This window comes from Cnephaeus nilssonii (genome assembly GCF_951640355.1).
Source record: "Cnephaeus nilssonii genome assembly, chromosome: 1".
In the NCBI taxonomy this organism is placed as follows: Eukaryota; Metazoa; Chordata; class Mammalia; order Chiroptera; family Vespertilionidae; genus Cnephaeus; species Cnephaeus nilssonii.
Window position 1 is genome coordinate 24667713 of NC_137072.1, and position 12656 is coordinate 24680368.

The 12656-nt window shown below is 42.4% G+C and overlaps 1 protein-coding gene across 1 annotated transcript in view; it reads right to left on the bottom strand.

Annotated features, from left to right (window-relative positions):
* The window catches only part of CACNB2 (calcium voltage-gated channel auxiliary subunit beta 2), a 372371-nt gene that overhangs the window by 15440 nt on the left and 344275 nt on the right, over positions 1–12656 (bottom strand). Inside the window, exons 8-10 of the mRNA XM_079766692.1 lie at positions 12299–12379; positions 11764–11822; positions 1586–1695 (exon numbers count right to left, since the gene is read on the bottom strand). Coding sequence (XP_079622818.1) covers positions 1586–1695; positions 11764–11822; positions 12299–12379 — 250 coding nt within the window. The remainder of the gene's footprint in view (positions 1–1585; positions 1696–11763; positions 11823–12298; positions 12380–12656) is intronic.

Genomic DNA, 12656 nt, shown 5'->3' on the forward strand with positions numbered 1-12656 from the left:
CTTCTGGGACTCATCAACCACTGACTGACTATATCTGTCTACATCTACATCTATTAGCTTTGCCATGTCTTCCCTGTGAAACAAGAGCTCTATGAGAGTTAAGACTTAGTATCCTTCACTTTAATGTCCCTGGGACATGGCATAATGTCCAGCATGTGGTTGGTAATCCAGTTTTGTTAAATGGATGAATAAATGCCTAAAATCTACATGGCTCCGTAATGTCTTAAGGATAAGCTCCAAACTTTCAAGTATTTTCTCTGTCCTATCTCTGGTGTCATTTCCCACCTCTTTTTATTCATTTACTAGAGGCCTGGTGCACAGATTCGTGCATGGGTGAGGGTGTGGAGGGAGCCGGGGGAGGTTGGCCGCTGGCCCCAAGGAGGGAGCGGGCCCTCATCCCCCACTGGGAAAGGGGCTGCATCCGCCGTCACCCACCCCCAGTTCCCTGTCCCAGCCCAGGGCCCAAAGGCCCCGGCGGGGTCAGGAGAGGAGGTGACAGTCACCGGGCCGGGCGTGGAAGGAACAGATGCCAGACGCAGAAGCCACTGTAGGTGCCCCGCTACCACACAGTTTCCTGCCCCCCCCCCCCCCCCCCGCCCCCGCCTTCCCTCGCTGCCGTGTTGCCACTGCAGCGGTGGCTGGCCCCTGGGGAAGGAAGAGGATGGGAGCCAGACAAACCCTTGTGTCAAGGGCTGACTTTCAATACATCGCAGTGAGGGAGCTGCTCTGTTACGTAGGAAACCGTGACCCAGAAGCAGGTCTCTACAAATGGCTTAGCACCAGGGGCCGATGGGGGCCGGGCGGCCGGGGGGAGGGGCCGTGGGAGGTTGGCTGTGGGAGCGCACTGACCACCAGGGGAAGCTCCTGCATTGAGTGTCTGCCCCCTGGTGGTCAGTGTGCATCATAGCGACTGGTCAACTGGTCATTCCGGTCGTTATGGTCGCTTAGGCTTTTATATATAGGGATTTAAAAAAACTTTTTTTAATTTATTGATTTTAGAGAGAGGGAGGGTGGAAAGAAAAAGGGGGAGAGATGGTAAGGAGGAGAGGGAGGTCAATTTGTTATTCCACTTACTGATCTTATTCATACATTCGTTCGTTGATTCTTGTATGTGCCCTGACCAGGACTCGCAACCTTGGCATATTGGGATGATGCTCTAACTTACTGAGCTACCTAGCCCATCTCTCTCTTTTAAAAACCATTCACTCAACCAAAGTAAAGCATCTATGTTTTTCAGAAGCCTATTGTTTAAAATCCCTTTTCATCCTTCTCCCTTTTTTTCTGGCTAAACCCTATCATGCAAAGCCAGGAATTTTTTGAATCTGCAGACACTGAAGCTCACAGAAGTGATAACAACCACAACCAAAACATTCGTGCTGACAGCCTGTGGAATTTTTAACTCACAACTATCATAACAAATGCCTCCTGCCATGAAATCACTGCGACTGCAGCACTAGCTCCTGGCAGCACATGTCTCTTTCTTCTCGGCTCTATGACACATGGAATTACCATCTTGTTAGATCTCGTTGGCAGCCTCAGGGAGAAGTGTTGAAATAGCTTAAGTTCATAAGCAGCGCACACTTACCTAAGCTTGACCTTGTATTGGACCTTTCTATTATTGCGTGCTTACTGGGGTTATTTAACACTGAGCGTTTGGCCAGCGAGATGTCAGCGGTGACCCTTGTGATGGATATCCTGTTGGGAAAAAAGTAACATAAGACCCTGAGGTTATTAATTGAATAAAAAGGGACAGAAATCCATGCCTCAAACTCATCTAAGTATGCAATATATATATTATGGCCATATTTTCAAACAAAAAAAGTTAGGGTACTTGCTCAGTCATTATTTTTATCCTGTACCACTTAACTTAGCATTTATTGGTTCTTTACCAAGTGCCAGGCATGTACTAAGCATTATCTCATTACTGGGAATATCTCATTAAATTATCCCCAAAACTCTAGCAATGAGCTTTATTATCATTACCACTCTTGTTGATGAAGAAAATGCCCCATAGGTAGGTTTTTTCATTCAGGGTTACATATTAACTAAAAATGACGAAGCTGGGATTTGAACCCAGGCTGCTTGAGCCATATTCAGCCCTTGTATTCTAGGCCCTCCCGTAAGTAGGGTGCTGTGATTGGCATGAAAATGAGACAAGATTAACATGGTCTTTCCTCAGAGAGCTGAGTCTAGAGGCAGAGATCAGCAATAAAGAAGAAAATAAATTAATAAAGTAATTGCAGATTAAGATGACTGTTGTGAAGAGGACACCAAGGGTGTTGTGACAGTAGTTGCGGGGAGGGGTCATTTTGGTTAGGGTAGAAATGAGAACAACAAAATTTGAAAGCTAGAAGGTGCAAATTACTTAGACTGGAGACAGCTGAATATACCAGCCAGCAGTAGGAACAGGTGTGGGGAAAACTAGAAGGGTCACAATACCTTTGAAGAAGGTGAAAGGGAGACTAGAAACAGGAGGTTTGGTTAGAAGTGTTTCAGAGTTAGAGCCCTCCACCTCCCATCTGCTACATCAAGTCACCAGGTGACCATCCTTTCCCTATGTGCTGGTTTAGTCAGAGGGTCTCTGAGGGGACCCTAGACAGAGTCGAGAAGACATATTATTTGGAAAAGAAAGGATTCTAAAGGGAAGATTTTCCTCTGGGGAATCTGACCTCCAAAGAGGAAAGACCCAAAGATGACATTGGTGGTTTTCTACATAGATTGTCCAGTGAGGTTGTCCTACAAGGAAACAAAGTTGACAAGCTCCACCTATGGGCACAATTTCTAATTGATCATTTCAAGTCCCATTCTTAAATCTGAGCACAGCAATATTCACTGGGCATTCTTAGGTAAACCCCTCACATGAGAGACCAAAACAAACAAACAAACAAAACTATTAATAACATTAAAAGTTGGAAGAAATGAGTATAACTATGTACTAGGACAAATACCTATTTCAAAAAAGAAAGAGATTTTGGAAATTAAATATATAACAGTAGAAACAAAAATTCAAAAGAAGAGCTAGCTATTCTGACTAGCTCTTCTTTTCAATTTTTGTTCCTATATACAGAATGGCTATCATCAACAAATCAACAAATGACAAGTGCTGGCGAGGATGTGGAGAAAAAGGAACCCTCGTGCACTGCTGGTGGGAATGCAGACTGGTGCAGCCACTGTGGAGAACAGTATGGAGTTTCCTCAAAAAACTAAAAATGGAATTCCCATTTGACCCAGTCATCCCACTTCTAGAAATATATCCCAAAAAAATAGAAACACCAATCAGAAAGGATATATGCACCCCTATGTTCATAGCAGCACAATTCACCATAGCTAAGATTTGGAAACAGCCTAAGTGCCCATCAGCAGATGAGTGGATTAAAAAACTGTGGTACATCTACACAATGGAATACTACGCTGTGGTAAAAAAGAAGGAATTCTTACCATTTGCAACAGCATGGATGGAACTGGAGAGCATTATGCTAAGCGAAATAAGTCAGTCAGAGAAAGATAAATATCACATGATCTCACTCATTTGTGGAATATAATGAACAACACAAACTGATGAACAAAAATAGAACCAGAGACAGAGAAGCATCGATCAGACCATCAAACCTCAGAGGGAAGGTAGAGAAGGGTGGAGGTAAGGGGGAGAGATCAACCGAAGGACTTGTATGCATGCATATAAGCCTAACCAATGGACACAGACACCAGGGAGGACATGAGTGGGGGGGATGGGGGGCAAGGGGGAGATAAGGACACATATGTAATACCTTAATAAATAAAAATAAAAAGAAACAAAACAAAAACAAAAGAGCTAGAAGATAAAGTTAAGGACATTTTCTAAAACTGAAGTGACAAAGATGGAAAATAGAAGAAAGGTATGAAAATTAGAGAGTTATCTAGAAGGTTCAACTTCCAAATAATAAGATGTCCACAAAAAAGAGAATAACAAAAACAGACAACAGGAAACTAAATTTTTTTTTTTAAATCCAGAATTAAGAGTCTGACTTTTCCAAATTGAAAGGGTCCAACACAAAGGTCGATGACATGTCTACATAAATTTCATGACACTGGGGACAAAGCAAAATTTCCAAAGGAAAAAACAGGTCCCACATGGAGCAAAAAGCCTTAAAAATTCTGAGGGGAAATTATTCCAATCTGCATCCCATTACCATTTTAACTATCAAACAGAAGGGTAGATTAACAACATTTTATATTTTTAAAATATTTTATTGTGGGTTTTTTTTTTAGAGAAAGGAAGGGGGAGGGAGAGAGAAACATCAATCTGAGAGTGAAACATCAATCAGCTGCCTCCTGCATACCCTGACCAGAGATAGAGCCTGTAAGCTGGGCATATGCCCTGACCAGGGATCGAAACAGCAACCTTTTTGCCCATCCAACTGAGCCACACTAGCCAGGGCTAAAGACATTTTTAGACACTCAGGTCTCAAAGAAAGTTTTTATGTACTCTTTCTAGGGAAACTATTAGAGCAGTGGTTCTCAACCTTTCTAATGCCACGACCCTTTAATACAGTTCCTCATGTTGTGGTGACCCCAACCATAAAATTATTTTCGTTGCTACTTCATAACTGTAATTTTGCTACTGTTCTGAATCGTAATGTAAATATCTGTGTTTTCTGATGGTCTTAGGCTCTACAGCAGCGGTTCTCAACCTGAGAACTCGTAGCAGGGTCGTGACCCACAGGTTGAGAACCGCTAGCAGGGCCGCCTAAGACCATCGGAAAACACAGATATTTACATTACGATTCAGAACAGTAGCAAAATTACAGTTATGAAGTAGCAACGAAAATAATTTTATGGTTGGGGTCACCACAACATGAGGAACCGTATTAAAGGGTCGCGGCATTAGGTTAAGAACCACTGTATTAGAGGATGTTGTTGCCTGAAATGACAGGGTAAACCCTGAAAGAGACCAAGGGATCTAGGAGAAAGGGCTCCAAAAGAAAAGGAGACAGCAATCCCAAAGATAGTGACAAAGGATGTCCCAGAATGGTGAATGTACACCAGCACAGAGGGCACCCATCCAGATGGCAGCAGCCCACAGCGCTCCCAGACAGATTCCGAAGGACAAAGGTGAGAGACCACCTGGTGCATCTGAATCTACTGTGAGGAGGTTCAGACAGCTGGGGGAGAATCGGGCTGAATTAGTGCCAAATATATAGAAAATTAAGCAAGTATAAAAGGTAAAATGATTTATCTCATAGTACCACAAACATATGAAAGAGTAATCACAGTGCATGACATGGCCCATTGATGTATTATTTACATGGTTACAATACATACGAAAAATGGAGCCAGCCAAAAATACCAACTTAACTGTTGAGAGACTAGAGGATGAGATGTGTATGCAGGTATGTGTGAGAGAGAGGAGGACTGTGCATGCGAGCTACATACTCTTCATGGGGTAGTCAATGGGTAATGATTAAGACTGAAAACTCAAGTAGCAAATTAAGTATATTATTGAGAGGCAAGGAGTAAACACCAAAAAATAGCTAATGCAGTTAACATTGGTTGCCATTGGGATAGCAATGCATTTGGGACAATGTGGAAAGGGATTACTGAATTTTGCAAAAAAAAAATGTATCTATATGTCATAAAGTCAATCCTTTATAAGTTGGGACCAATTCATGGAGTTTCATATCTACTATCACCTTCATGATGCAGAATAATTCCATTTCTCCCCAGGTTCCCCTGGGCTACCCTTCTGTGGTCAATGCTGCCTCTACCCCACCTCTGGGAACCACCGAGCCCTGTGGATGCTGTGGGCAGGGCCTTCTAGGCAGAGGGAAGAGTGAGCCCCTGAGGTGCCGGGCATGTACTAGTGCAGCTGAGGGGGACCCAAGCACTGCTGGTGCCCAGAATCTGGGTCCTGTGTCTCTAAAGAGGCTGCCGTGCTTGGGCACTATCCTGGGATTACAGTGGTGACAAGACAGGAGCGTCTCAAGCCTGAACCCATTCAGCAGAAGGACAGGGTTTTCTGTAACAACACATCGCTCCCTTTGTCCCCATGCTTTTTCCTTTCTGCACGTGGTGCTGTCCAGTCCGGCGTCCACTGACCTGCTTACGTGACGAGCTGTGTAAGCTGCGTGAGATGGGCCACCATACTATTTTAACTCCTTAACTTATGCTTGGGGAATTGTCATTACTTGAAATTCCACCCGGAAAAAAGACCTTGAAAGTCATAAGGGCAAAATTCTGGGAACAATTCAGTTTAGAGGAGTGGTTTTCAACCCTCCTGGTACATCAAAATTGCCATATAAGCATTTAAAGTTACATTAGGTCTCGCCCTAGAGATTTGGTTGCAATTAGACACGGGTGGAATATGAACCCTTGCTTTTTATTTCATTTTTAAAACACTGTAGGTGATACTAATATGCAACCAAGGTAGACAGCCACTAGTTTAGAAGGAATTATCTCACATCCAAGTAAATTTTCCACCAAATAAAGTGATGTAATGTTTCCCAGGATTATTGATTTTTGATTAAGATCCCTTCGCACCAGTTTCAACATGTACATATCCCTACAGCAATGCAGTATGAATTCTAGACACTTCAGTGGCAAGAGCTGACATTTTCAAAACACTGCAAGGACAACTGAACTCATCGCTAATAGTAGCCTTCCTCCTTGTCCCTGATTCCCTTGCTAATTTACCTGTCCTTGTCCTACCAGGTGAGTTGGGGAATTGTTTTGTTTACATGACACAGGTGATTAGGGTCATGCAATGTAAGTGGGCTACTCTGTTGCACACAAAGAAAGGAGAATGATTTGCCATCTCTTCTTCGCCCTGGCGCACTTCAATGCTGTTTTAACGCTAGGGTCAGGTTTCTGACAACTCCCAGGGCTGCAGCAAATGGACGCAAGTAGGTTTAAGGACAGAAAAGAATTCCTAGCTAGAATCTTTTCATCACCAACACTTTGTTTCATATTTTCTCCCTCTTGGGTTTTAATTTAAAAAATTTATTTAAAAAAATCATTATTGTTGAAAGTATTACTGATGTTCTCCCCCCGCCCCGCCCCTGCATCATTGACTCCTTCTAGCCTGCCTCCACCCCCTCACCCCAGGCCTTCACCACCCTATTGTCTATGTCTATGGGTTCTGCATATATGCATATAAGTTCTTTGGTTGATCTCTTCCCACCCACCCGCCCACCACCCCTGCCTTCCCTCTGAGATTCATCAGTCTGTTCCATGCTTCAATGTCTCTGAATCTATTTGGTCCAACATTTATTTTGTTCATTAGATTCTACATATGAGTGAGATCACATGATACATGTCTTTCTCTGACTGGCTTATTTCACTTAGCATAATGCTCTCCCAGGTTCCTCCATGATGTCTCAGAGGGTAAGAGAGCCTCCTTATTTACTGCTACATAGTATTCCATGGTATAAATGTACCACAGCATTTTATCCACTCATCTACTGATGGGCACCAGGGCTATTTCCAGATTTTAGCTATTGTAAATTGCACTGCTATGAATATAGGGGTGCATACATTTTTTTCTGATTAGTGTTTTGGGTTTCTTAGAATATATTTCTAGAAGTGGGATTACTGGGTCAAATGGCAGTTACATATTTAATTTTTGAAGAAACTCCATACTGTTTTCTATAATGTCTGCATAGTCTGCATTCCCACCAGCAGTGCACCAGGGTTCCCTTTTCTCCACATCCTCACCAGCACTTGTTGTTTGTTGATTTGTTGATGATAGCCATTCTGACAGGTGTGAGGTGATACCTCATTGTGGTTTTAATTTGCATCTCTCTGATGATCAGTGACTGAGCATTTTTTCAAATGCTCACTTTAGTGAAATGTCTATTTATTAGGTCCTTTGCCCATTTTTGTTTGTTTGTTTATTTTATCTTTTAATATGACAATTCATTCAAAGTTGAACTTGAAGATAACCATGGAAGCTAGTGTGACATAAAAGGCAAGTCAGTGACAATGCCTTCAGGTCCTCAGGTGCCAACATCCAGCCTCCTGCCTGCAAGGATGCCCCCCACACACCCAGGGACCCACACAAGGGGCAGGGAATTGTGCCATAACACAAAGATTTTGTTAAAAAGAAAATGGAATGGCCATCTGCCTAGGACAGCTTCTATGTCGATATAATGTAGTCGAAGCCAGAATTGTCCCCAGTGACCCTGGTCTCGGCTGCTTGTCAGCATGACTCCAAGGAGTGCGGACACTGCCTGTACATGAGTGAAGGCCGTGATGGTCAAGGCTGGAGGTCAAAGGTACCTTTGCCCATTTTTAAATTGGATTGTTTATCTTACTTTTGTTAAATTGCTTGAGTTCTTATGTATTTTGGGTAAATTTAGTTTATTTAATAGATAATTCATGAGTAATTTACTTTTTCCCCGATGCTTCTGCTGACTTTCCACCCTCTGTTGTTATCTTGGCTTGCCAAAAGCAAAGACATTTAATGATTCAGATACTCTTGTGGACGAAAGGAGCCACATGCTAACCTGACAAGCTCAGGGGAGGCCTGCATGGCAGTCTTGCAAACTCAGAGACCTGGAATAACCACAAAGGATGGTTTGAAAATTAAATATTTAACTACAAACAGGTTATAGTGGGTAGTCATGTCCTAGTCGGATATCTTCCCTGACAAAGATCAACTTAGATCTTCTTTACTGAGCCCATTTGCCTTTTTGCCTCTAAGATAACATATCTGTGAGATGTCTGGGTAACTTGTAACTTCCTTTTTACCCCGGGCCCCTCAGGGCACAACAAATGGCACCAGGACATTTCCTCATTGTTATTGTTATCAAGTTAATTGTCAACTGTTAATTACGTTAAAGTATCCTGTATCCATCTCTGTAAGAGAAGCACATGTCCATCATTTCACTTTTCACCCTATCCCAGAGGTTTCCCCGCTTTGCTTTGTCCCACCTCCCTAATCTATCACCAATGGATTTCATGTAACTCACCTACGTCCCTTTCCTTTGATTTCAATGTATAAATATAGATGTAACCCTGCATTCTCCGGAGCATTATCTCAATTCATTGAGGTTCTGCTTCCCGGCATATGTCGACAGTTTGGCTCAAATAAACTCACTAAAATTCTTTACAGGTTTTAATGGTTTTTTTTCGTTAACACTCTGAAGGTCTTGCCATGAGTAAAAAAAAAATTAGTTAAAATTTTCTATGGCTTTTTGCCTTCTGCCTTACAGACTCTATTACTTCCTTGGAGGATCTTTCATTGTAGTCACAGGCCTAGAAAGTTGAACTCCAGCTCTATGAGTCAACATGAGCCAAGGCAGGTCCATTAATAAAGCCATATGGAAATTACTTCTGGCCAGAAACAAAAGATTGATACAACATGCAGATATTTTGTTTATGCATTTCTTAAAAGAAACCAGTCTGAATGGCTGATACTTTATAACACGGGTCCAAGATACACCCTATGGCTGGAATCAATCTTCCAAATTAAAAACGCACTCAGGTTTAAACAGAAGTGGGAAGTCAGGGAATTCCATCTCGTTTCCCCATCTTTGGCATTTCGGAAAGGGCAGCAGGTTACCTCCGTCACAGAGAGCGTGGTGCCTAGTCTAGCAGAATATTCTGGGTGTGCATGCTCATGGGACAGTTCCAAATTGTGATAAATGACAGAGCCAAGAATAAAGAAGTGAAAGCTAAATGGCCCAATTAGCGGTATGCCTTTTATACTTGGCCTGAGAGCCTGGGACCAAGCCAAAGGCCCAAGGATGAAGCTGTGTTTCCTGGCACAAAATAAAATAAATTTCATAAAGCAATGGAAAACAAAAATGTCTAATTAGGAGCATTTGGTTAGGCAGACTTTGATCATAAAGTCTTTTTATACCTTGAACTGTGTTTTCCTTTTCTGTCTCTTTCAGTCCTTTGCTTGATTACTAACCACACTTGTCTTCCTATAAAAGTTTCTCCCTCTGTCCTTGCCTCCCCTTCCAAAAGTCAATATAAATTAGAAATGGCTGCAGAAGCAGGAGTGGTCAAGGGAGAAAGTACTATATTAAGAAATCTAAAAGAACACTGAAACCTACAGATACCATCTATTGTACTTGTATTGTTAGGAATGAAGAAGAAGAAAAAAAGAATGAAGAAAAGGAATGTGGAGAAGAGAGGCAGCACATTTACCGTGGTAACAATGCAGAAATACTCACCAGCCCTGTATTTTGAAGTTTCCATTTTAGACTCCTATCAGAAGCTGGCTTAACCTTTACTATGGTGCCCACAGGTTATCTGATTCAAGGCTGCCTTTCAATAGACTGTAAGTAAGGTCCTATCTGCACAGAGAATATGCTCAATAAGGATTTATACAAGCAAATTGAGGGGAGAGAAGAGGTGAGGAAAAGGAGTAAGTCCAAGATGATTAACATGATACAGTAGACATGGCCCCAGCCTTGTTACCAGTCACTCTCTGCCTACACTTGACTTGAGGAATGTTAAGTAACTTGCCTCTCATATAAGCTGTGTCACATCTTGATGTTGTCACACATTTTACACCCTCTGGTGGACATGCCCCTTCTCTTCCTAATTCACTTGGTGGTGAAATCATAGGTTCCATTTAAAAACCCTTCCTGGATGTTGACATCCCTAAATCAGTGTTAATCCTTCCTCTGTTTATGCTTCCTGTACCCTGGACACACATCCGCTGAGCTGCCTTTTCATTTAGTTTATATTTTACTGCTTGAGGTTTTAATTTATGGTTTACACATGGGCTCCTTGTAGGCAAAGACAGTGAGTGGCTTCAACATTTCTGCATTTTTCAGCCCTGGCCGGGTAGCTCAGTTGGTTAGAGCATCGTCCCAATACACCAATGTTGCAGTTTCAATCCCTGGTTAGGGCGCATACAGGAATCAACCAATAATGAGAAAGTGTGTGTGTGTGTGTGTGTGTGTGTGTGTGTGTGGTTCCAGAGACCAAAGAATTTAAAAGAAGATGGTGTGTTCCACCACGTCAATTAAGAGGAGGACTGTAGATTCACTCGGGAATTAGCCTTGTGAGGGTCACTGACATGACTAGTTTTGGTTGAGTGATGGACACATAACTTGTTCAAGGAGTTTTGTTATAAAGAAAAGGAGAAAAATGAGACAGCTAGAGGGAAAATGAGGTCAACTTTTTTGTTGAAGGAACAAATAACTACATTGTATATGCTTATGATATTGAGGAGAGAGGAAAGGGTTGTTGTGGCTGTTGGGGTGGGGATGAGGGATGGGGCCTAGCATCCAAGTTGGTGGGTTTGACCACTGTTAATAGTAATAAGAGAAAAGCAGAGTACACAGGCAAAAATGCAGGTGGGAATATGTGTGGTGATGGGAACTCTTGGAAGTTCTCTGTCTCTATTTTCTCAATGAAATAGGAAGCAAATTCATGGAGACAGCAAGATGATCAGGGGATGTTAGAGGTTTGAGACGAGAGGAGCTGGCATGAATGTTATTAGAAGGGTAGAAAAGTAAATGGAAGAGGGATATTTAGCATGACTCTGGGCAGCGATGAGGGCCAGCTGACCATGAGACTACTCAGAAAGCATTTGGCCAAGTTCAGCCTCTGGATGTAGGTGCAGGAACAATGAGATGGATTATCCAGGTTTGAGGATGTGCCGAGCAATTATGACAAATATTATGGCATCAGATTGAACTGGACGAACTTATTTCCTGTCACCCATAGACTTCAGAGGGTGGTTCTCTTGGGATCACATGCCTGTCCCACCAGGTTTTGTCATTTTCAAGACAAAACCCACAATACCCAGGATTCTGAAATACTCACCGCCCTTCAAATCTGTGTTTTAAAAAGTCAAACAATGCTTTTTGCATCATATCTGTGACCTGCAATTGAGGAAGCAGTATGTTAGGAGACAAAATATTACTATTACAATAAAACGATTTTACTCTTCTTAAGCATGTCTGAAAACCCAGGCTTCCCATTTGGAAAAAGTAGCATGTGAGATCAAATTTTTCTGTTCTGAGTTCTGATCCAATGACAATTCAAAAGTCAAAGTTCCCTGAATTTATCCTGATGTCTTAATGACAATACATGACACCACAGTGGTTCCAGTAATTTCCCATCTGATACTGGTTCCCTCAGGCTGAGTAAGCTGTAGCTAGCAGAAATCTCCAGAGCAACAGCCAAGAAAATAAAACAGGACACAACAGGAAGCAATGTATACCACAACTTGAAGAACACCAGGCTTTGTGGTAGGAGCTCTTTAAGTTCTAAACTCAAAGAGTCGGGAGAGGGAGGTGGGGTCACAAAGCAGTTCAGCACACAAAGGTCAGGTGTGCTGCAGACAGCAGCTACCTACCTCGTACCCCTTCAGGGAAGGGCCTACCAAGACCACGGGGCGCATGGAAGGTACCACATCATAGGGAGGCGTGTGCTCTGTCTGCAGAGAGGAGAGGACGTCAGATGGTTAACAGGCAGGGGGAACGTAAGTATTTTACGTAAAACCTGTTCTTTCCAAACTCTGTCATACGAGGCCCTGGCTTTCCAGACATTTCATTTTTTAAATTATTTTATTAACTTGCCTCTTTTCTAAATAAACCCAATCAAAGACTGGTGGGTTTATTTTCCTAAAGTTTTCAGGTTATTGAACTGTCTACATTTTTTTTTTTTCTCCTTAAGAAATGCTACTAACAGATGAGTTCCTAAAGCAGAAGGTG